This window comes from Salvelinus fontinalis, unplaced genomic scaffold, assembly GCF_029448725.1.
Source record: "Salvelinus fontinalis isolate EN_2023a unplaced genomic scaffold, ASM2944872v1 scaffold_0193, whole genome shotgun sequence".
Lineage (NCBI taxonomy): Eukaryota > Metazoa > Chordata > Actinopteri > Salmoniformes > Salmonidae > Salvelinus > Salvelinus fontinalis.
The window spans coordinates 35001-62079 of NW_026600402.1; the positions used below are offsets into that span (position 1 = coordinate 35001).

The following is a 27079-nucleotide window of genomic DNA, read 5'->3' on the forward strand; positions in this document are numbered from 1 at the left end:
CTGCAGGACTTATTGTCCGAGTGAGACAAAGCAGGAGCCATACCTACAGTAACTTGTTTACCACCAGACCTATTCTTATCAGCACAGAATCAAATTGTTTTTTAAAAGCTTGTGTGAGGCCCCGCATCCGGATGTAGAGAGAGAAAAGGAGAGAGCAGAAAAAGAGAGAGGGAGAGAGGGAGAGAGAGCGAGGGAGAGAGAGTGAGGGAGAAGGAGAGAGAGAGGGAGAGAGAGAGAGCAGGAGGGTAGAGAGAGGAGATAACAGGAAGAGAGGGAAGGGAGGAGATAAGAGAAAGAGAGTGGAAGAAAGGGGAGGAGATTAGGAGAAATCTGGTGTGATTTTCCTCTTAGCAACCCCTCAAGCCCATTTTGTCCTTCAATGTTTTTAAGAACTGCACCACTAAGCCTCATCACAAGTGAGAACACCTGGGGCAGCTACTTTGGGTAATATTTTATGTTTTGCCGTTTCTCTTGTTCCTACATCCCTGTTCAGTTTCACTTTGGGGGCTGTAGTAGTAGAATAAAATTCATCATGAGATGTGGTGACATTTCCCTCCCCAGGGACAAAGATGGTCTGTACTGAAACAGCTGGAGTAAAGGTGCTGTCTAAAATAAATACATATTGAAGGATGACTGAGGATTTAGTTTTAGTACGTCTTGGTGCCTCTTTCACCTCTATCTCAGGACATGTAGTAGTATATTCTGTCATTTATTTATTTAATCTTTATTTAAGCAGGGAGTCATGTGAGCTATGTCGAGACCCTCCCTGCTCACACAGTCATAGAGGGTTGAACTTTGACCTAACCCTCACTTCATGAGGGTGTGGAATTTGTGTACTGTATGTGTGTGTTTGGAGCTCTGCAGCATTTCGCTGTGTCACCGTAAACAGTCCCTATAACATGCCCTAGCAACATGCCCTAGCAACATTCCGTAGCTACATGCCCTAGCAACATGCCGTAGCAACGTGACCCCGGGATTGCTTGTGAGAGCCATGTTTAGTGTGTGTGGTGTGTTGTTGTGTAAGTGTGAGAGAAAGCATTCTTGTGTGCATGTTTTGGTGTGTGTGTGTTTCTATCATTTGCTTTGTACAGTACATGTTGTACAATGGGCAGCCTTCTTCTTATGCTTCTTTAACAGTTCAGTGGACTTATTACCCCAACCAATCCGATGATGATATTCTGGTGCCTTGATGTTGTGCAGGCTGTGTGTGTGTGTGTGTGTGTGTGTGTGTCTGTGTGTGTGTGTGTGTGTGTGTGTGTGTGTGTGTGTGTGTGTGTGTGTGTGTGTGTGTGTGTGTGTGTGTGTGTGTGTGTGTGTGTGTGTGTGTGTGTGTGTTTAGTTACTGTAGAGCTGGACTCTGTCAGAGTCATTATCTATCCATTACTGCTGTAACGGTTCCATCAAAAGCAACCTGCCCATTACAACCAAGGAAAAGATCTTAACAGCTACTGTAAATTAATCCGTGTGTGTGTTCATGTTTGCGTGTGTGTGCCTGTGTGTGAGTGTGTGTGAGAGTGTTTGTGTGTCTGTGTGTGCGAGTGAACGCGTGAGTATGTGACACGAATCTTCCCTGTTGACTTAGTCCAAACACACCTTTTCCTAGTCCTGAGAGAGTGTGAACTCCAGGTTAAAAGTTGAACAAGATGAGTGAATGTGTTAGTGGATCTACCTGTATCCTGTGAACTACAGGAAGTAATTAGGACAGTGTTTTAATACTAGAGGGTGATACCACGGCATTGGAGAGGAAAATATTTTTGGTATTTCAATTGTTCTGGCAATTCCCACATAGCAACTTAATTGGGAGGAAGGAGGTTTTATATATATATTTTTTTACATTGTATCACAAACCCTGTTTTTTAAAATCATTTTAGGCCCTTTTTAGACCCAGACATGCCTCCTGTAAGACCCTGTGATCTGTGAACCGCACATGACACACAACATCTTGGTCTCATTATACTCCTTATTGTGTGCACTAACATATGGAGTATGTCTAGATTCTGAAGAAAAAAAAGTCACATTCATTTTTTCAACATATTTTTTTTAATGTTAGTATCTAAAAACGACTCTTTTTGATTTTCTTTGTTTAAAAATGCATTGTTTGGAACAATATACAAGCACATCAAATTTCAGAGTTTCTCTGCTAATTCTGAATGTATGATACATTTTAAGAGCACCACCAACACAGTGAATGGGAAAATGGATTCAAAAGGAACTCTGCTGGTGATTTACTGAATGTGCAATCCTAAAGGAGGGCTGTGATTGGTAAATTAACTATAATGTCAATTTCTATGTATAAAATTGGTCATATCATTAAAAGTTCCAGAGAGCCCACTCTGGAAATGTGACGTTTGAATAGTATATTTTTACTAACAATATGTCTAAAAATAAGTTACATCAAAAAGGGTAGTTTTAAGATATTAAGATGAATAGTTTTAATGTTGAAAAAATTCATGTTGTATTTCAGAATGTACTGATACTCCATATTTTAGAGCACACAATTAGGAGTATAATGACAACACGGTGATGTCTGTATCATGTACGGTTCACAGATCATTGTATACGTCTAAAAAGGCCTGAAATGGCCACTATCATCATGATTTTCTCAAAAAAAGTAAAAAGCATGTTAAACGTCCTTCCTCCCAATGAAGTTCCTATGTGAGAATTGACAGAACAATATTTTCTGCTGAAGCAGAATTATCCTAGAATGCCCTGGAGTCAGGCAGTTAACCTGGAACTGGCCCTGTTGTCTACCCTATCCCATACACACAGATGCAAATCTGACCTGAATAAGGATGTCCTCAAAGAAAAGAAGATAAATTAAATTATAAGAATATTCAGGGAAAAATCCCTGCTTGCGTCTTTCATATGTAATTGTTCCAATTGTTCTGTGATTTAATAGCTCAGTGTGAAGTCACTGTCATTTTTCCACATTCAGCAACTGGCCCCTGAGCTCCACTCACTTTTCTACTGTTTCTCCATTTCCTATTAATCACCCCTTCTCTAGATGACATTACAGTCATTTAGCAGACACGCTTATCCAGAGCGACTTACAGTAGTGATATATTTTTCTTCATCCTGGTTCCTCGCGGGAATCAAACCCACAACTCTGGCATTGCAAGCACCATGCTCTACCAACTGAGCCACATGGGACTCTTCCTCTGGTTACAGTGATTCCTCTCTCTGGATTCAGCACTCGTCTCATGGGTTGTTTTGGTCTCCCGCCCTTCTCTCCTAGTTGTGTTGTGGAAAAAGAGAGAGGAAGGGAGGGAGACATGACAATGGAGAATGTGTGACTGTGCAGTTTACTGCCACGGTATCCATGCCAGCAAGGAGAGAGGGGCGAGAAATGGGCAGAAAGAGTCCAAGGTCTTTTGTTGTTGGGACTTGGGTGTGATATTGTCAAAGCGTGCCAGCTGTCCTGGCCAGGAGAGGTGGAGTAGTGTTGGTGGTTCTCTGGACATTAGGAGTGTGTGTATAGGTTTTCCCTACCCAGGATTTGAACTTGCATCCCTCCAGGTCTGTATCTCTAACAACTAGCCTACATACCACCCTCATCTCTAAAGTTTCTCAAAACATCCTGACTGTCTAATACTGTATGTACAATCAAGGACCTTACTTCACAAGTTACTTCGCCAATGTCCGAGCTGCCCCGGGCATACACATAGAGTAACTCTCAGTGAAATAGAGTGTTAGCCCTTTACGTAACTGCCATCTTCAGGAAGTGTTGAGCTGCTGTTGTTTTGGGATGCTAATACACATCTGTCAGAGAGCTGATTTACTACTGCTGACCCTTCATCCACACGCACGTACGCACGCACGTACGCACGCACGTACGCACGCACGCACGCACGCACATACGTACGTATGTACTTACGTGAGGGACTCTGTGTGGTGTCAAACAGGTGTGACAGTAGCAGCAGCAGGGAATGCAGCCAGGAGTCAGACTGCCATGGTATGAGTCAGAATGAGGTGACATTTTCACAGGGAAACCTGTCATTGTAGGGGACCTTTCAATTACTCTGCTTCTTCAAACGTGTGTGTGTTAGCAGGAGTGTCTTCAGAAGTGTGTTTTTCCAGAGCTGTGTGTGTGTGTTGCCTCTCCTTCTGCCTCTGTGTCCATGGGTGGGGACAGGATTGGTTGTTGAATGCTGAGAAGCTCTGCCACAGGTTTCCCAATAACAACTCTATTTCTCCTCACCAAGTTTCTCCTCAGGATGTGAAAGGCTGTTTGGCAATAAATCACATTGTTTCTTATTACATACATTATTTGTGTGTGTTTGTATGATGCCATATATTTAGTACCACTTGGTAGCCTACAGTATATGTGAGATATTTCATTTATTTTCAGTTATTGTGTGTTTGAGAATGAGCACGTGTCTCTTACCATGAATGTGTGTGTGAGAGTTTTTGCATGAAATACAGACCATGTGAGGTGAATTTGTTTGAGAGAGAGATGGGGAGAGAGGAAGACAGGAAGAGAGAGAGAGAGAGAGACGTGGCTATTTACCTGTCTGTGTGTAGCAGAACACCCTGCTCTCTGATTGTTGGAGAGAGGGCAGGTACAGTTGGCTGGAGCCCAGAATTCAGGATTCCAGCAACACTGAGTCACATGGGCTGATCGCTAATACAAACACACACACACACACACACACACACTCGCACACACACAGAGAGCACAGCGCAGAGAGTACTCTATGATTGCACAAACACAAACACCATGCCCCCCCCACTCTCGCTCCCTCCTTCCTCCCCCTGTCTCTCACTCCCTCCCTCCTCCCCCTGTCTCTTGCTCCCTCCCTCCTCCCCCTGTCTCTCACTCGCTCCCTCCTCCCCCTGTCTCTCGCTCGCTCCCTCCTCCCCCTGTCTCTCGCTCGCTCGCTCCTTCCTCCCCCCCTCCTTTCGCTCGCTCCCTCCTCCTCCTGTCTCTCGCTCCCTCCCTCCTCCCCCTGTCTCTCGCTCGCTCCCTCCTCCCCCTGTCTCTCGCTCGCTCCCTCCTCCCCCTGTCTCTCGCTCGCTCTCTCCCTCCTCCTCTCGCTCGCTCCCTCCTCCTCCTGTCTCTCGCTCCCTCCCTCCTCCTCCTGTCTCTCGCTCCCTCCCTCCTCCCCCTGTCTCTCGCTCGCTCTCTCTCAACACACACATGAGATCTGCAACAGAGGAAGGCTGGTGTCTACGCAGTACAGCTCTGATAGAGAGAGAGAGAGAACGAGAGAGCGAACAGCCGAGCGAGAGAAGGAGAAAGCCAGGCAGAGTGAGAGTGAGACAGAGACTGAGCGAGAGGGCAGTAGCTTCAGTGGACACCCTGCCAGCCTCATCTCCAGCCCCTGAAATGTTCATCACCTGCTCCATTATTTAATCAGCACACGTGCTTCTCTTGCACTCCTCCTTTTTCCCAACACTCTGCTTGTTTTTTTCTGCCTATCGTTGGATCTACACCAGTATGTGTGAGTGTGTTTGAGAGTGTGTGTGAGAGAGTGTGTGTGTACCGTCACTTCTCACTGGACTGCTGGACCAACATGGATATCTATTCTAGGACTCCACTAGAGTGGGACGGGGGTCTGTTGTTCCAGGGAGGTTCTATGGTAGTGCTCACTGAGCCAGCTACAGCCACAGCTACAACTAGAGGAGAGGACCGACTGTCACAACAGAACTGACTGTATTTACAATTCAGTCCTCTTTACTTACTGTAGGTTGAGACCCATCCGATCATATTAGATCTGTTTCTCAGATTTGTTGTTTATTTTGATCTTCATTTCTCTTTTTTCCTCTTCCTCCAATCCAGACGAGAAGGAGGAAGGAGTGTTGGGAAGTCTTCCTCTGCTCAGCTTTGGGATTGGAGGGGTGCAGACGTCGGATAACATCAGCCGAAAGCACGCCTTTAAGGTCAGTACCCTGATGATGAGGCAGTACGATGAGTACACTATAAGGATTATCACCCTGGACAGAGAGAGCAGCAGTGATATTGGGGCCATTTAAATACTCTATCTAGGATTGGGGCTGATGGATTTGTTGGGGTTTGGATGCTGGGGACACGTGATTGTCCCTCAGACAACCCAGGGAGAAGTGGTGACATTGTGGACAGTAGGGGCAGTGTACAGTGGGGATAATAGGGAATAAGCAGAGATGTCTGGCAGCCTGTCAAAACCAAACACCTTTATTTATTCTCTCTCTCTCTCTCTCTCTCTCTCTCTCTCTCTCTCTCTCTCTCTCTCTCTCTCTCTCTCTCCCTCTCTCTCTCTCTCTCTCTCTCTCTCTCAATTCAATTCAATTCAATTCAAGGGGCTTTATTGGCATGGGAAACATGTGTTAACATTGCCAAAGCAAATGAGGTAGACAATACACAAAAGTGAAACAAACAAAATGAATTAACAGTAAACATTACACATACAGAAGTTTCAAAACAATAAAGACATTACGAGTGTCATATTAAATATATACAGTGTTGTAACAATGTACAAATGGTTAAAGCACACAAGTTAAAATAAGTAAGCATAAATATGGGTTGTATTTACAATGGTGTTTGTTTTTCACTGGTTGCCCTTTTCTTGTGGCAACAGGTCACAAATCTTGCTGCTGTGATGGCACACTGTGGAATTTCACCCAGTAGATATGGGAGTTTATCAAAATTGGATTTGTTTTCGAATTCTTTGTGGATCTGTGTGATCTGAGGGAAATATGTGTCTCTAATATGGTCATACATTGGGCAGGAGGTTAGGAAGTGCAGCTCGGTTTCCACCTCATTTTGTGGGCAGTGTGCACATAGCCTGTCTTCTCTTGAGAGCCATGTCTGCCTACGGCGGCCTTTCTCAATAGCAAGGCTATGCTCACTGATTCCGTACATAGTCAAAGCTTTCCTTAAGTTTGGGTCAGTCACAGTGGTCAGGTATTCTGCCACTGTGTACTCTCTGTTTAGGGCCAAATAGCATTCTAGTTTGCTCTGTTTTTTTGTTAATTCTTTCCAATGTGTCAAGTAATTATCTTTTTGTTTTCTCATGATTTGGTTGGGTCTTATTGTGCTGTTGTCCTGGGGCTTTGTGGGGTGTGTTTGTGTTTGTGAACAGAGCCCTAGGACCAGTTTGCTTAGGGGACTCTTCTCCAGGTTCATCTCTCTGTAGGTGATGGCTTTGTAATGGAAGGTTTGGGAATCGCTTCCTTTTAGGTGGTTGTAGAATTTAACGGCTCTTTTCTGGATTTTGATAATTAGTGGGTATCGGCCTAATTCTGCTCTGCATACATTATTTGGTGTTCTGCGTTGTACACGGAGGATATTTTTGCAGAATTCTGAATTCTCAATTTGGTGTTTGCCCCATTTTGTGAAATCTTGGTTGGTGAGCGGACCCCAGACCTCACAACCATAAAGGGCAATGGGCTCTATGACTGATTCAAGTATTTTTAGCCAGATCCTAATTGGTATGTTGAAATTTATGTTCCTTTTGATGGCATAGAATGCCCTTCTTGCCTTGTCTCTCAGATCGTTCACAGCTTTGTGGAAGTTACCTGTGGTGCTGATGTTTAGGCCGAGGTATGTATAGTTTTTTGTGTGCTCTAGGGCAACGGTGTCTAGATGGAATTTGTGGTCCTGGCGACTGGACCTTTTTTGGAACACCATTATTTTGGTCTTACTGAGATTTACTGTCAGGGCCCAGGTCTGACAGAATCTGTGCAGAAGATCTAGATGCTGCTGTAGTCCCTCCTTGGTTGGTGACAGAAGTACCAGATCATCAGCAAGCAGTAGACATTTGACTTCGGATTCTAGTAGGGTGAGACCGGGTGCTGCAGACTGTTCTAGTGCCCGCGCCAATTCGTTGATATATATGTTGAAGAGGGTGGGGCTTAAGCTGCATCCCTGTCTCACCCCACGACCCTGTGTGAAGAAATGTGTGTGTTTTTTGCCAATTTTAACCGCACACTTGTTGTTTGTGTACATGGATTTTATAATGTCGTATGTTTTACCCCCAACACCACTTTCCATCAATTTGTATAGCAGACCCTCATGCCAAATTGAGTCAAAGGCTTTCTTGAAATCAACAAAGCATGAGAAGACTTTGCCTCTCTCTCTCTCTCTCTCTCGCTCTCTCTCTCTCTCTCCTCACACTGTACTTTGCATTGAAGTGCGCATTAATAAAAAATAATGCTGAGAGAGAGACACACACAGATAGGCAAAGTGAGCGAGGGAGAGGCAGAGAGAGAGAAAGTGTCCTGTGTTCTTCTTCTGGTCTTCCAGGCAGTAGCTGAGGGGAGAGAGAACAATATCATGCAAACAACCATATAAGCATGATATATTATATCACGTTCATTCAAATGGTTTATAACACAGCCAATGCATATTAATCACTATCTCAGAATGTGGAGCTCAAGTACCAGCTAAAAGCTATTTCCCAATATAGTCCCTGTCACTAGTCGTAAGTCACAAATCATCTCTATGCAATCACTGTTAGTGTAACCTGTTTTGGGATTTCCCACACACAGTCTGTTTCAGAAAGGTGACACAATACCATTTTGAAACATGCTTTAGTCAAATCTCTTCAAATTATTCAGATCAGCAGGTTCATTTGGTTTCTGTGATTAAGATGTATGGGTTGTACAGTATGTGTGTTGCAGTGTTTCGTTGCAGTGTATTGTTCGTTGTTGCCCCAGCGTCTGTGTGTCGGTGTTGATATGAGAGCTGCTGTGAGTGCCGTGGTGACATGGCATTTGCCTGCCGGTTCTATGAGGCAGTAGACTATACTGCAGAGCAGTAGCTAGTTGGAGGTTTCACCCAGCTACACTGGCTCCTCTGTAGTACACATGGTTGTAGAAACAAATGGCAGTAGATTAATAAGCAAAATCCCGTAATGTTCTTACAGTACATTGACACAGTACTCTGGGTTCAGCTGGATGTTGTGGTCGTGCTGGCCAGTAAAATGTTACTAGTCTCCTTCCCTCCGTGTTGTTAGCCTGCTGCCTGGTGTTGATTCTACAGGGAGGCAGTGTGAGACAGTATGAGTCATGAGGACAGAGCAGACCAGCCAGGGTTTCTAGAGAGACCTTTAGTGTTTCAGGTATTGACAGTGTGGACTATAACTGGATGCACTAAGTGCTGCGTAGGTCTACAAAAGGCTGTCTGTGTTTCTGATGTTATAGTGCTGGAGTTTTACAAGCTATGAGATGGATCTTAATGCTCTGTGTTAACAAGTCAACCAAGTACATGGTTTTCAATGTTGCTTTTAAGGGCTTTGTACTGTACTGTTCTGTACTGTTCTGTTCTGTTCTGTTCTGTACTGTACTGTTCTGTACTGTTCTGTACTGTTCTGTTCTGTTCTGTTCTGTACTGTACTGTACTGTACTGTACTGTTCTGTTCTGTACTGTACTGTACTGTACTGTTCTGTACTGTTCTGTTCTGTACTGTACTGGACTGTTCTGTATTGTTCCAGGAACGTGGCTCTCTGTATTAGCCAGGTATTTGGGATTAGATAGTATACAGTACATGGGGGTTAAGATATATCACAGTGTCTAAGTAAAGGAGGATGTGCAGCCAGATATGCAGGGGTAAGTGCTGTTATATTGTAAGACAGACAGACAGTACAGGTATGTCATAGTGTTTAAGTGTTCTCAGTACTAATACCGGGTGGTGGTCTGATCTGGTCAGGCTCTCGTGAGTGGGGGGAAGGGAAGGTGTGTTTTGGGGCTGGCCACCCTTGTCTGGTCTGGTGGGGCCCCTCGGGCTGAGGAGGGGTTGGGACGGGTTGATACGGGACGGGAGGGAAGTCGAGTCTGAGCACGCTCCTTGAGTCTGCTGGGATTCCTGTAGAGCTACATCTTTATGACGCCTGTTACTTCAAACCGACCAATGAGAGAGAATCAGGGAGCGGGGGAGAGACTCTAAAGTACATTTTAGCTTTGATTATAAGATTACCTTTCAAAGGTGAACTGCTTTGACTTGACTTTTCAGTACCTAAATATTTTTGGGGGGCATGAAGTCATGAATGCTTCATTAAATGAAAGGGTATAATCTCTAACACTTTAGATATGAGCCTGATCAAGCCTATTCAATAGCACTATCAGATTGTTAGGACTTGATGAATGATGTTTTGCTGTGAGCGCCAAACAGAGAGAGCAGCCTGGGTGTGTGGTGTGTGGTGTGTGGTTTGTGGTGTGTGTTCTTCCGGCACAGCCAGAAGAGGACTGGCCACCCCTCATAGCCTGCTTCCTCTCTTCGTTTCTTCCTAGGTTCCTGCCTTTTTAGGGAGTTTTTCCTAGCCACCGTGCTTCTCCACCTGCATTGCTTACTGTTTGGGGTTTTAGGCTGGGTTTCTGTACAGCACTTTGAGATATCAGCTGATTTAAGAAGGGCTCTATAAATACATTTGATTTGATTTGATTTGGTGTGTGGTGTGTGTGTGTTTGACTGGTTTACTAGCGTCTTAAGATTGAGTTACAGCTATAGGTGTGTGTGTGTGTATTTCTGACAGTGAACAGTGCCACATATCAGGTGGCTTATGAAAGGGGATCGTTACTTCCTGCGGGTGTTTGTGCTACTTCCTGTTCAGGTGCTTTTGTCCACTGTGTGTCATTATTGTGTTAGACATGTAAAAAAAGTGCAGTCTGAGGTAACAGAAACAGAGATGTGGTTGGAACATGGAATAGATCTTACTTATGACCGGCGTCACCATGACAACACTACCTGTCTTAGCCTGGGTGGTTTAAACGTGGTTCAACCCTACCTGACCACACATAGTTCAACCTTGTGTGGTTTAGATTTGTGTGGTGTGTGGTGTGTGGTGTATGGTGTGTGGTGTATGGTGTGTGGTCTGTGGTCTGTGGTCTGTGGTCTGTGGTGTGTGGTGTGTGGTCTGTGGTGTGTGGTGTCTGTGGTCTGTGGGGTGTGGTGTGTGGTGTGTGGTCTGTGGTCTGTGGTCTGTGGTGTGTGTGTGTTTGACTGGTTTACTAGCGTCTTAAGATTGAGTTACAGCTATAGGTGTGTGTGTGTGTTTCTGACAGTGAACAGTGCCACATATCAGGTGGCTTATGAAAGGGAATTGTTACATCCTGCGGGCGTTTGTGCTACTTCCTGTACAGGTGCTTTTGCGTGTGTTCCACTGTGTTTCATTATTGTGTTAGACATGTAAAAAATGTGGACTGTGTGCGTGTCTTTGCGTGTACATGCGTTAATTTGTGTGTGTGAACATGCATTTACTTGTGTGTATGTGTGTGTATGTGCGTGTACATGCGTTAATTTGTGTGTGTGAACATGCATTTACTTGTGTGTATGTGCGTGTACCTGCGTTAATTTGTGTGTGTATGTGTATGTGAGTGTACATGCGCTAATTTGTGTGTGTACATGCGTTAATTTGTGTGTGTGTGTAACACCAACACTAGACAACATCAACACTGGACAACATCAACACTGGACAACACCAACACTGGACAACACCAACACTGCACAACACCAACGCTGCACAACACCAACGCTGGACAACACCAACGCTGGACAACACCAACACTGGACAACACCAACACTGGATAACACCAACACTGGACAACACCAACACTGGACAACACCAACACTGGACAACACCAACACTGGGTAACAACAACACTGCACAACACCAACACTGGACAACACCAACACTGGATAACAACAACACTGCACAACACCAACACTGGACAACACCAACACTGGATAACACCAACACTGGACAACACCAACGCTGGACAACACCAACACTGGACAACACCAACGCTGGACAACACCAACGCTGGACAACACCAACACTGGACAACACCAACACTGGACAACACCAACACTGGACAACACCAACACTGGACAACACCAACACTGGACAACACCAACTCTGGACAACACCAACTCTGGACAACACCAACGCTGGACAACACCAACACTGGACAACACCAACACTGGACAACACCAACACTCCACAACACCAACACTGGACAACACCAACACTGGATAACAACAACACTGCACAACACCCACACTGGATAACACCAACACTGGACAACACCAACACTGGATAACAACAACACTGGACAACACCAACACTGGATAACAACAACACTGCACAACACCAACACTGGACAAGACCAACACTGGACAACACCAACAATGGATAACAACAACACTGCACAACACCAACACTGGATAACACCAACACTGGACAACACCAACACTGCACAACACCAACACTGGATAACACCAACACTGGACAACACCAACACTGGACAACACCAACACTGGGCAACACCAACACTGGACAACACCAACACTGGACAACACCAACACTGGACAACACCAACACTGCACAACACCAACACTGGATAACACCAACTCTGGACAACACCAACGCTGGACAACACCAACGCTGGACAACACCAACACTGCACAACACCAACACTGGATAACACCAACACTGGATACCACCAACACTGGACAACACGAACACTGGACAACACCAACACTGGACAACATCAACACTGGACAACATCAACACTGGACAACACCAACACTGGACAACACCAACACTGCACAACACCAACACTGCACAACACCAACGCTGGACAACACCAACACTGGACAACACCAACACTGGACAACATCAACACTGGATAACAACAACACTGGACAACACCAACACTGGACAACACCAACACTGGACAAAACTAACACTGCACAACACCAACACTGGACAATACCAACTCTGGAGAACACCAACTCTGGACAACACCAACTCTGGACAACACCAACGCTGGACAACACCAACACTGGATAACACCAACACTGGACAACACCAACACTGCACAACACCAACACTGGATAACACCAACACTGGACAACATCAACACTGGATAACAACAACACTGGACAACACCAACACTGGACAAGACCAACACTGGACACCACCAACACTGGACAACACTAACACTGGACAACACCAACACTGGACAACATTTTGTATGGACATGTTGCCTGTCCCAGACCAGCTAAGGGTTTTGGTCACCTTTACATTTTAGTAATTTAGCAGACACTCTTATTCAGAGAGACTTACAGGAGCAATTTGGGTTAAGTGCCTTGCTCAAGGGCACATTGGCAGATTTTTACACCTAGTCGGCTCAGGGATTTAATCCAGCGACCTTTCCATGTCTGGACCAATCAATCAATCAATCAAATGTATTTATAAAGCCCTTTTTTTTTTTTTTTTTTTGGGGGGGGGTGGATCAGCTTAATATTGCGGAAAGAATGTTGCTTCCAATGTAATTGTCTGCATCATTTCCAATCCCCCATATTTTTGGGGTAAATATATATATCCATTCACGTATGCATACATATACACATATATACATACACATACCTACATAGACATACATACTTTTTTTAAAGAGTATACCTTTATTATTATTCCCCGCAAACCCTACCACCGATCCCCCAATTGGAGTAAACTGATAAACATTTCTGTTTTTACCTTCAATTTATACATCTTATACACATTTTACAGACACAGTCTACTTTATAATAGTTCTCTCTTGTTTGTTCTTAGTCCTTCCTCTATTTCTGTTGTCCATCCAGTTTGATTTCCACTTGTAACTGTGCTATTTCACAATAGCTCCACACCTATACACATTTCACAGATCCCGTATGCCCTACATTGTTTATCTTGCTATTAGTCCCACCCTTCAGCTCCACTCAACCTTTCCCATCTATCTTCCAACATCATCCATTTCGGATTTTTATTTGCCATATATTTTTCAACTGTGCTGTGATGCTTCACAAAAGATTTGAATCTTCCTATTCTCATAGCTTCCACGGATTGTAAATTAAAAATAAACATTTTTGCTAAAATAATTATTATATTATTGATTGATTGACTATGGCTTTTCAAATCCCCCAGTATTGCTATCTGTAGCGTTAGTTCTACGCAAATGTTGCAATTCTTCAACCATTCCTGGACCTGTGACCAAAAACGAGCTACATGCGGACAATACCAAAATAAATGGTCTAATGACTCTGCCTCCTCACAGCAGAATCTACAGAGCTGGGAAGATTGTATCCCCCATATATATAACATTCTATTAGTTGCAAGAATTTTGTACAATAATTTAAATTGAAAAATTCAAAGTTTTGAATCCGGCGTTGTTTTGCGTATCAATTCATAAACCATGTGCCATGGAATGGGTACATCGAAAATCTCTTCCCAACTATTTTGCAATTTATATGGCACAGCTGTAAGTTTTTTGGTCCTTAAATGAAATTGGTATATGTTTTTATTTATCACACTTTTCTTTAACCATTTATGTTCTTTAATATAAGGCCGACATACAAGTTCCTTACTTTTATCCCCTTCCACCTGCCTCTTCCATTTTTGTGGTAATGCTGCAATTAATTGGTTGTAATTTTGGGTAGAGCAGACATTTCCATATGTCTGTGTTAGCTGCATGTGTGACATTACTCCACCAGTCCTATTTATGATATCATTCACAAAAATTATACCTTTTTTAAACATTTCTTCGATAAATACATTTTTTTTTATCAATTACTATATTTGAATTTAACAACAAGATTTGTTGTACAATTTTTTCCGTCCTTTCAGGTGGATTAAACTGAAATTGCAACCAACTTTCTAAGGCTTGTTTAAAAAATAAAGATATTTTGGAGATTATTTCCTTTTCAAGCAACCGAAAGTGAGCAGGTGTAATCTGAATAAAGGGAAAAAGGCCCTTCTTGAACATAGGATGAGACATTCGTACCAATCTACTAGAGAACCAGTTTGGATTTAAGTATAACTTTTGTATGACTGATGCCTTTAGTGAGAGGTCTAATGCTTTAATATTTAATAATTTCTGCCCTCCGAATTCATATTCGTTATATAAATAGGCCCTTTTAATTTTATCTGGCTTGCCGTTACAAATAAAATTGAATATTTTTTGTTCATATAATTTAAAAAGCAGGTCACTAGGTGTAGGCAAAACCATAAGCAAATAGGTAAACTGTGATATGATTAAAGAGTTAATCAGGGTGATTTTCCCACAAATAGACAGGTATTTTCCTTTCCATGGTAGCAAGATCTTATCTATTTTTGCTAACTTTCTATAAAAATTTATTGGAGTGAGATCATTTCTTTCTTTTGGGATTTGTATACCGAGTATGTCCACATCACCGTCAGACCATTTAATTGGTAAACTACATGGCAATGTAAAATGTGTATTTTTTAGTGATCCAATACGTAATATGGTACATTTATCATAATTTGGTTTTAATCCAGAGAGGATAGCAAATGTATCTAGATCCTCTAAGAGGCCGTGGAGAGATTCTAGTTGTGGTTTTAAAAGAAAACATGAATCATCAGCGTACAATGACACCTTAGTTTTTAGGCCCTGGATTTCTAATCCCTTAATATTAATGTTTGATCTAATTTTAACAGCTAACATTTCGATGGCAATGATAAATAGATATGCCGATAGTGGACAACCTTGTTTTACTCCTGTAGATAGTTTAAAACTTTCTGAGATGTAGCCATTATTTACTATTTTACACCTAGGGTTACTATACATAATTTTTACCCATTTTATAAGAGATTCCCCAAAATTGAAATATTCTAGGCATTTATATATAAACTCCATTCGTACTTTATCAAAAGCCTTTTCAAAATCAGCTATGAAAACCAGGCCTGGTGTCCCCGATATTTCATAGTGTTCTATTGTTTCCAGTACTTGCCTTATATTATCTCCAATGTATCGTCCATGTAAAAAACCTGTCTGATTAGGATGAATAATATCTGACAAAACTTTTTTTATTCTATGCGCCAAGCATTTTGCTAGGATTTTTGCATCACAACACTGAAGTGTAAGAGGTCTCCAATTTTTTAAATGGACTGGATCTTTATATATACCACTTGGGTCCTGTTTCAGTAATAATGATATCACACCTTCTTGTTGCGTGTCTGATAATCTATCATTTATATAGGAGTGGTTAAAACAAGCTAATAATGGTCCTTTGAGTATATCAAAAAAATGTTTGTATACTTCCACTGGTATGCCATCCAGTCCTGGAGTTTTCCCATCCTTAAAGGCCCCAATTGCATCAAGTAGTTCCTCCTCTGTAATTAGGCCTTCACATGAGTCTTTCTGTACAGATGTTAATTTTACATTATTATTAGGGAAAAAATCCATACAATTAGTTTCAGTTAGTGGAGATGGAAGAGCCTGAAACGAAAATATATTCTTAAAGTACTTTACTTCCTCTTTCAAAATATCATTTGGTGAATCATGCGTGACTCCATCATTTGTAACAAGTTTTAATACGTTTTTTTTGGTAGCATTTCTATATTGAAGATTGAAAAAGAATTTGGTGCATTTTTCCCCATATTCCATCCAGTTCGCTTTATTTTTGTAATATATTACACTGGATCTTTCTTGAATAAGTTCCTCCATTTCTTTTTGTTTTTCCTCTAACTTATTCTGTGCCTCTATGGTACCGTTTTTATTGTTATCTAACTGTACTGTTAGTCCTTCAATTTCCTTTGTTAATATGGACTCTTTTGATCGAAATTGCTTTTGTTTTATAGATGAGTACTGAATTGCATGGCCTCTAAAGGCACACTTAAAAGTGTCCCATACAATATGGGGATCTGCTGTACCTATGTTATGTCTAAAAAAGTCAGTTATAAATTCTTCTGTCCTAGTTCTAAACAATTTATCATCTAGTAGGCTTTGATTAAATTTCCAATATCCTCGCCCACGTGGAAATTCTGTAAGAGTAATATATATGCCAATTATGTGATGATCCGACCGCATTCTGTCCCCTATCAAACACTTTTTAACTTTTGGTGCCAGAGAGAATGATATAAGAAAGTAGTCAAGGCGACTAGCTTGATTAAGCCTCCGCCATGTATATCTCACTAGGTCAGGGTATTTAAGTCTCCATATTTCCACTAATTCCAATATATCCATGACATTCCTGATTTCCTTAAGTGCCTGAGGGTGATAGTTTGTAGTGTGATTTCCTTTCCGGTCCATAGAGGTATTTAACCTGTCTAGGATCAGCGTGGCGCTAGCGGCACACCCCCCCCCCCCCCACTGAAAAACCAGTGCCGCGAAATTCAAAAAAAATATTTTTTTAAAATATTTAACTTTCACACATTAAAGTCCAATACAGCTAATGAAAGACACAGATCTTATGAATCCAGTCAACATTTCCGATTTTTAAAATGTTTTACAGGGAAGACACAATATGTAAAGATGTACATCTATTACCTAAAAACACATTAGCATATTCCACCATCTTTTATTTGTCCACCAACACCAGTAGCCATCACCAATTCGGCTAAACTAAGATATTTATAGCCCCTAACCAACAAAAAAACTCATTAGATGACAGTCTGATAACATATTTATGGTATGGGATAGGTTTTGTTAGAAAAAAGTGCATATTTCAGGTATATGGCATAGTTTACAATTGCACCCACCATCACAAATGGACTAGAATAATTACAATGAGCAACGTGTTTACCTAACTACTAATCATCAAACATTTCGTAAAAATACACAGCATACACGAATCGAAAGACACAGATCCTGTGAATACAGACAATATTTCAGATTTTCTAAGTGTCTTACAGCGAAAACACAATAAATCGTTATATTAGCTTAGCACATAGCAATTAGCAGCCCAGCATTGATTCTAGCCAAAGTGAGCGATAAAAGTCAACATCGCCAAAAGATATTAATTTTTTCACTAACCTTCTCAGAATTCTTCCGATGACACTCCTGTAACATCACATTACAACATGCATATACAGTTTGATCGAAAATGTTTATATTTAGCCACCAAAATCATGGTTAGACAATGTGAAATGTAACTCAGCTGGTCAGAATTTGTCCTTGCGCCACTTAGACAGTGATCTACTCTTATACATAAATACTCATAAACGTGACTAAAAAATATAGGGTGGACAGGGATTGATAGACAATTTAATTCTTAATACAATTGCGTTATTACATTTTTTAATTTATCCTTACTTTTCAATACAGTTTGCGCCAAGCGAAGCTACGTCAAAAAACATGGCGTCCTAAGCCACTAAAATGTTTCGACAGAAACACGATTTATCATAATAAAAATGTCCTACCTTGAGCTGTTCTTCCATCAGTATCTTGGGCAAAGGATCCTTTCTTGGGAGAAATCGTCTTTTGGTGGAAAGCTGTCCTCTTGCCATGTGGAAATGTCAACTACGTTCGGGATGAACTGAAAAGCGTTCCCAACTTTTCACATCGTTGCAAAAATAAATGTCCCAAAATCGCACTAAACGGATATAAATTGCTATAAAACGCTTTAAATTAACTACTTTGTGATGTTTGTAACTCCTATAACGAGTGAAAAGATGACCGGAGAAATATAACAGGCTAAACTAATGCTTGGAACAGGAGAGGGTCGGTGTCTTCCACGCGCGTTACGCAGCAAGAAAAGACTTGCTAGCTAAAGGTTTTTTTCATTTGTAGTGCCTGTGAACGAGCAATCGAGCCCGTTGGAATCGTCATCACGTAAAGGCATCCAGGGGAAGACGTAAGAAGTGTCCGTATAGTCATAGCAACGACAGTGCCCGTTTAAATGACTTCAGAAAAGTGGCCAACGTTTCTCAAATCTGACTCCATGTCAGGGAAATTGCTGTAGAATGGGCTCTGTTCCACTTAGAGACAAAATTTCAACTCCTATAGAAACTATAGACTGTTTTCTATCCAATAATAATAATAATATGCATATTGTACGATCAAGGATTTTGTGGGAAGCCGTTTAAAAAATTAGCCACATTAGCATAAATAGTCTAAACAGCGCCCCCATCCCCAACAGGTTAAGACCGTATTAAAATCTCCCACTATAATAATAGAGTCTAGTGTTGCTTGTAGAGTTGATACATTCTTATATATATTGTCAAAGAAGCTTGGATCATCATTATTCGGACCGTATAGGTTAATAAACCATATATGTTTATTGTCCAATAACATATTTAAAATAATCCATCTACCTTGAGGATCTGTTTGGACAAGTTGCACATTTGGATCAAAGTTATTATTAATTAAAACCATCACCCCTTTTGAATTTCTTTGCCCATGGGAGAAATATATTTCGCCCCCCCAGTTCTTTTTCCACAAAACTTCATCTAAAACTGTCGAATGGGTTTCCTGTAAACAGTAGATATTATAATCCTTCTCTTTTAGCCAGGTAAATACTGATCGTCTTTTCTTATTATCTGCTAAGCCATTACAATTGTAACTGGCTATACTTATTTCCCCACTTACCATAATGAGACACACCTTTCAATTATTTTTATCAAAATATATGTTTGTAAACGTCCTATTAAAAAGTAACATAATGATTGAGTGTCTATATAGTTGTACCATGACATTTGCATCTCCACTAAGCAAACCTCCAATTGGTCCCCACTATTCCACCCGCCAAAAGCCCCCATCTCGAGTTGGGTTGTCATCCCAATGCCCGGCAGACCACCCCCGACCCCCCGCATCGCACAGCCCCGGACCGACTGGGATCCATCCTTCGAAAAGTGCACACAGCACCATCCACCGAACCGAAGCAGATCCATTGCCAAATGCATTTCCATCGCCCTCACCTCGATTTTTATTACATATTGCTGTGAATCATCCTCTATAGTCCCTAACATCTTTTACTTCTTCCTTCGCAACAGTTGTGGGATACACACATACACCCACACACATTCAGCCCTTACCCCCACACAACCATAAGCTCACCCTCTCAACAATTGCACCATCCCAGAGCCCAACTCAAGATGGGTCATGATTTACAAATGTACTTGCAGTTGCAGCTGCATGAGAAGGCCTGCAAGACCGCGCAAAAAATGAGCATAAATGTAGAGATTTATTTACCATTGTCACATCCTAGATGATGGAGGTCAAATGTACACCTTCTTCCTGAAACACCCACAATACGGTCATCCATTTTGACCATGTTCCCAAGCATCTCCATGCAGTCCGATTGGTTTCGTGCCACCAGGGCCACAATAATCTCTGAATGTCCGAGTGTGACCCCCTCCCCATGGGTTACTGCAGCTAGTGTTGCCAGCACTGCCACTGCCTGGGTGGGGGCACCCACCGGAATCCCCACCGGCTAGGTACAAGGTCGTCAAGGTTCTCATTAGCAGCTTTGAGAATTTCCTTGTTTATTATGCTCTCCCTTTAGGGGGCTTTGGCTTTGTAGGACCAACCCTGCCAAGCAGGCTCAGAATCTTGAGGGGGCAGTGCTGCTCATGGTCCCTGACCTCATTTTGGCTGCATACAGACCGCTTACAGCATGCACATAAAACAGTTAGGGACTTCTCCTTAGTATCTGGGCCATTCATGTGGGTGTCTAGGGTATAGGGCCATGGACCGTACCATTAAAATAGGATAATAAATAATTAGATATAATTTATTTTAAAAATGTAGTTCCCCATGATAGGACAATAAATAAATAAGATGTATAATTCATTATAAAAGTATATCCATCATTTGAACAACATTGAAAGCCCTCTCATACCCGGCCCACAGCAATACACTGGCTCTGGGATATGCAACTATTTCATTACTCACTCACTCAACTTTCCAAACATAACAAATAAAAATAAACACACACCACACATACTGTGCCTTCTGTTTACTTAGTTTTTATCTTCACTATGTAGAAATAGTGCTTGTGTTCAATTAGTTATATGTGAAGATTTATAGAAAAGCTATATTTTGTATTGTATTGTTACAATCAGTAACCGGGCTTGAATTGTGTTTATTTTCCTCATCTATGAGAACTTTGTAATTTTTAAAATAACCATGGAGTAATCTTTGTGTCTCTGAACAACTGGTTATCAATATATAGTTTATCAACGACGAGAGCTACTCGTTTCGCTTTTAATCTATTTTCTTTGAAAATTGGATACAGAACTTTGCGCCGTTCTGCAATTTCTTTCGGAAACTGATCATTCATGCCAATTTTGGTCCCAGCAAGTCTTTTACCCAGGCTTTTAACCATTATTTTGTCTTTAAATGAAGCAAATTTGGCAACGATTGGGCGTTCGTACCTCTGCCCTCTCTGTCCGAGGCGGTGTACACGTTCAAGTTGGATCTTATGGATAACTTCGCGTGGAATCTGAAGCGCTGCAAAAAGGAACTCTCTAACTACAGATTCAGGAACCTCTCCTTCTTTCTCTTGGATACCTGTAAGTACCAAATTCTCTCTCATGGATCTAGTTTGTATGTCCAGTAAGCATTCCTTCAGAACGTTGTTCTCCTTTTTAAATTCATTCATTTCGGTTTCAATCTTATTGACTGTCCCTTTTAGCGCGTGTGTTTCCTTCTCCAATGTCGCAGCTTTTTCATCACTCATCTCTAGGCTTGCCTTCAACTCTTTTATATCTTTACTAACTAATTCAAGTATACCCAGTTTGTCATTTATTGATTTTAACAGATCGGTTTCGACCTTTACCATTGCTGGTGGTGAGAATATTAGATCATCCGTGTCGGTTGAGGAGTCACGTTTTCGTTTTTGAATCGGTTCCCCTGTCTTACTCTCCGTCATGTTTGGGTGTTGCTTGTTTTCGTAATATTTGTCGATAATTGTCTCTAGTCTTAGGATTTGTTTTGTGTTATTATCCAGATTGAAGGTTATCACCCACCAGATTATTTAGTGCTAATATTTTAGTCTAATTTAGCAGATATTTCGAATATTATGTTTTATCTTGAGGTGCTCTACATAACTTCGTTCAGTCCGCCATTACCTTTACGTTACCTTTACGTCCGCTGCCTATAAAGCCCTTTTTACATCAGCCAATGTCACAAAGTGCTGTACAGAAACCCTGCCTAAAACCCCAAACAGCAAGCAATGCAGATGTAGAAGCACGGTGCTCTTTACCGTTAGGCTACCTGCCGACCTTGATCACAGATGGAAAACACAGATGCATACACTCTCGCGGCCATGTACATGCAGTGAACACACACACTCATGCAAGCAAGAATGTACATGCACACACACGCACACACACACTTTGTTTTTGTGAAATGTCAGGACTTTTTGGAGTGTAAAAATGTTTGAACATTTAAAATCCTATTTTCCCAAAACTCTAAACCTAACCCTAATGCTAACCTTAAACCTAACCGTAATGCTAACCTTAAACCTAACCTAACCTTAACCCCAAAACCCTAATTCTAACCGTTAAGCTTAAAATATAAGTTTAACAAATTCAGGACCTGATAAAAGAAATAACCAAAAATAAAATGTTTCTAACTAACTTTTCAGGACATGCAGGTAAAATGTTAGGACCTGGGGTCCTGCTAATGTAGGAACACACACACACACACACACACACACACACACACACACACACACACACACACACACACACACACACACACACACACACACACACACACACACACACACACACACACACACACACACACACACACACACACACACACACACACAGACAGACAGACAGACAGACAGACAGACAGACAGACAGACAGACAGACAGACAGACAGACAGACAGACAGACAGACAGACAGACAGACAGACAGACAGACAGACAGACAGACAGACAGACAGACAGACAGACAGACAGACAGACAGACAGACAGACAGACAGACAGACAGACAGACAGACAGACAGACAGACAGACAGACAGACAGACAGACAGACAGACAGACAGACAGACAGACAGACAGACAGACAGACAGACAGACAGACAGACAGACAGACAGACAGACAGACAGACAGACAGACAGACAGACAGACAGACAGACAGACAGACAGACAGACAGACAGACAGACAGACAGACAGACAGACAGACAGACAGACAGACAGACAGACAGACAGACAGACAGACAGACAGACAGACAGACAGACAGACAGACAGACAGACAGACAGACAGACAGACAGACAGAGACTCACTCGGCTCACTCACTGTCAGAATAGTGCTCATAGAATATTAATGAAGAGGTCTTACATAAGGATAGTGCAGCAGCAGTCTATGTCTCTCTCTCTCTGCTAGAACTACCATCTTCTGCGTGTCTATTTACCCAGACCCAGATTCATAGACGTACACAAGCAACACTCATAAAAACATCCTAAGTTGGGAGCTACACTTAGAAATTAATAGGCTAGACTCAGCAAAACCCATTATTTCGTCACAGCCCTCAAATAATCACTGTCAAAGGCATATATTTGGATAAATATATAGCTCTGATTACTAAATAATCATTATACAACACACCAACACAAACGCACACATTCTTCAGCCCAGAACAGACAGTGAGACTGCCAGTGATAAGGTATTCATTAAGATGGTGCCGTTGTCATTCAGCATATTTAAAACTGATAAGGTCATATCGAGTGTTTTGTGAGGAGCACATTCCATATTCTTTTGGGTGAGATGGGCCATTCCCAGCCCAGGACATACTCTAGATGTGCACATTCATATACTGTAGATATGCAGAGGTCCAGAGGGATTTGTATTACAGCAGGACATAGATATGCAAGGCATAGATACTGTAGGGAGAGTCCATGTTGTATAAATCTAGAGAGCTGTGCATTGTAGGGGGACGAACATAGATATTAAAAGCCTAGATACTGTAGGGAGGGCCCATGTTGTAGAGATATACAGAGCTGTGCAGTGTAGCAGATATAGATATGGAGGGTAATATGTTGCAGTAATACAGAGGTGCTGAGGGATGCTTGGCTGGGGTCAATCTCTTATTTTCCCTCCCCTGATGCAGTCCCATTCTCCCTTTCCCAACAGTCTGCCCAGCCTTTGAGTGTATGTGTTTGGAAAGTAATTTTGTCTTATTTTTGTCTTTCCTCTCTTCGTCTAGTCCCACACTCCCTTTGTCGCCACTCCATAATACATAATTAGGTGGGTGCTTAGATTTGTCCTATTTCACACAAGTGTGCATTCTACACATGCAACACCCTCAGAGAGTGGGGTCACGGATCAGCTGTTGTCAGCATCAATCCTGGACCCCTCCTCTCTATTTCAATCTCTCTCTTAACTAGCACCTGTTAATAAGAGCTCATCTACTGTACTGAATGATGGGATGACTGTCAGTGACATGCTGGCTTAGAGCGTGACTTCCTGGACTTATTTACCACTGGAGAGGGAGGGAGACGCCTTTTCTTCCTCTTCACCCCAGAGAAGCGTCTCATGACATGGAGACGTGATGCCAGTGTACCCCAGGGCATGTTTGACTAGTCAGGCCCACTGTGTATTGTATCTCTGCATCCGCCGCCTTGGTGTTTACACACACACCCAAGAACAAACACATGCACAAGCACACACGAACACACATGCACACAGGTTAGATCAGAAAGCAACAGAGTCTCATGAAGCTTGTGAGCAGTGCATGGAAGAACTAACGGACTTATATTTACTGACATTTACAAGAATGTTAGAGAGAGCAATGGAGAGGTGGGGGAGGAGGAGGGACAGCAGGGAGGTGGCATGGTATAGAGAATACAGAAGAAGAGAGGAGAGAGGGAGTACAAGGCTGGAAAGAGAATGGAAGAGGTTTAAAAGGGATGGTAGAAAATGAAAAGGGGAGGGAGAAAAGGAGAGGGGGGGCATGTTTCCCTGTTTTAACGGTTAAGAATATTTGCCCTCATCTGGCACATCTTTCTGTTCCCTGTTCGGCGTTCCCGTCGCCTCCTGTTAGAATCCTTGTTCAATGGAGTGAGCTAGGAGTATTCCATGAACCTCAGTTACACCCTTCACCTCAGTGTCTATTACACTGTAATCCCAACAGTATATACCCCTCTCCTCCCTCTCGCTGTCCTCATCACTCAACTGTCCCACACCCCTCCCCATCTCTTCCCTCCCTCATCCCTCACCCCCCCCCCCCTCCATGCAGTGCCCAGGGACAGCATATAATCATACACCTTCAACCCAGACCCATGTTACCAATGACCTGCATCCCTGAACGTATTACTGCTAGAAGAACAGAGAGAGACAGAAAGAGAGCGAGATGGTGAAAAGAGATATGTGTATAGAGGGGGGAGAGAGATGGTGAAAAGAGATATGTGTATAGAGGGGGGAGAGAGATGGTGAAAAGAGATATGTGTATAGAGGGGGGAGAGAGATGGTGAAAAGAGATATGTGTATAGAGGGGGGAGAGAGATGGTGAAAAGAGATATGTGTATAGAGGGGGGAGAGAGATGGTGAAAAGAGATATGTGTATAGAGGGGGGAGAGAGATGGTGAAAATAGATATGTGTATAGAGGGGGGAGAGAGATGGTGAAAAGAGATATGTGTATAGAGGGGGGAGAGAGATGGTGAAAATAGATATGTGTATAGAGGGGGGAGAGAGATGGTGAAAAGAGATATGTATATAGAGGAGGGAGAGAGAGGGGAGAGAGAGATATGTGTATAGAGGGGGGAGAGAGACAGGGGAGAGAGAGATGATGCTATAAAGTAGGTAGAGAGGGCAGAGTGAGAGAACATTTTGAGAAAGTGATCTCTGCCTTGATTACTATCAATACATTTACAGCATTATCTGTGTATTAAATTCATAAAACTGTAATAATTTATGTTCCAGAATTGTATATGATTTACAGTACCAGTCAAAGTTTAGACACGCCTACTCATTGAAGGGTTTTTCTTTATTTTTACTATTTTCTACATTGTAGAATAACAGTGAAGACTTCTAAACTATGAAATAACACATATGGAATCATATAGTAACCAAAAAAGTGTTAAACAAGTCAAAATATATTTTGTGCAAGAAGTTTGCACTTGGTGTTCTCTCAATCAACTTCATGAGGAATGCTTTTACAACAGTCTTGAAATAGTTCCCACATATGCTGAGCACGTGTCGGCTGCTTTTCCTTCACTCTGCAGTCCAACTCATCCCAAACCATCTCAACTGGTTTGAGGTCAGTTGATTGTGGAAGCCAGGTGATCTGATGCAGCACTCCATCGCTCTCCTTCTTATTCAAACAGCCCTTACACAGCCTGGAGGTGTGTTTTGGGTCATTGTCCTGTTGAAAAACAAATGATAGTCCCACTAAGCGCAAACCAGATGGGATTGCGTGTCACTGCAGATTGCTGTGGTAGCCATGCTGGTTAAGTGTGCCTTGAATTCTAAATAAATCATCAACAGTGTCACCAGCAAAGCACCCCACACCATCACACCACCTCCTCCATGCTTCACGGTGGGAACCACACATGCAGAGATAATCCGTTCAACTACTAAATTTGGACTCATCAGAGCAAAGGACAGATTTCCACCTGTCTAATGTCCATTGCTCATGTTTCTTGTCCCAAGCAAGTCTCTTCTTCTTATTGGTGTCCTTTAGTCGTGGTTTCTTTGCAGCAATTTGAGCTGTTCTTGCCATAGTATGGACTTGGTCTTTTACCAAATAGGGCGATATTCTGTATACCAACATCATCTTGTCACAACAAAACTGATTGTCTCAAACGCATTAAAAAGGAAATGAATTCCACAAATGAACTTTTAACAAGGTACACCTGTTAATTGAAATGCATTCCAGGTGACTACCTCATGAAGCTGGTTGAGATAATTCCAAGCGTGTGCAAAGCTGTCATCAAGACAAAGGGTGGCTACTTTGAAGAATCTCAAATATATTTGAGTATATTTGAGTATATTTGAATTTATTTGTTTAACATTTGGTTACTACATGATTCCATATGTGTTATTTCATCGTTTTGATGTCGTCACTATTATTTTACAATGTAGAAAATAGTTTTTTTTTAAACAAACCCTTGAAAGAGTAGATGTGTCCAAACTTTTGACTGGCACTGTATATTTTTTCAAACCATTTCTGCGGGGGGCTCCAGAAAAAAATATCCCTCCAAGAATAAAATGTAGCCCGTTCTTGCTGGACCATGTCATATACATACAGTATAACCTACTGGTGCTGATGCTGTTACTATGGTGTTGCCATGGCTTGCATCAGCATCCTCTCTCAAGGAGGAGGTATCCCAGCACTCTCCACCGTGGCAGGAAATTACGTTGATGGCATCATAGGCACATGACCTGCTTCCCCCTATGGAGAATGAACCACCTGCTTCCTC

The 27079-nt window shown here is 42.1% G+C and overlaps 1 protein-coding gene across 7 annotated transcripts in view; it reads left to right on the plus strand.

Moving 5' to 3' along the window:
- LOC129844193 (pleckstrin homology domain-containing family A member 6-like) overlaps window positions 1–27079 on the plus strand; it is a 116483-nt gene that overhangs the window by 27019 nt on the left and 62385 nt on the right. For 6 of the 7 annotated variants that reach the window (XM_055912622.1, XM_055912618.1, XM_055912621.1 and 3 more), the window contains exon 6: window positions 5780–5880. In XM_055912622.1, coding sequence (XP_055768597.1) covers window positions 5780–5880 — 101 coding nt within the window. Of the gene's footprint in view, window positions 1–5116; window positions 5684–5779; window positions 5881–27079 lie in introns of those variants that run through there. The other variant, XM_055912624.1, reaches the window with a different exon arrangement.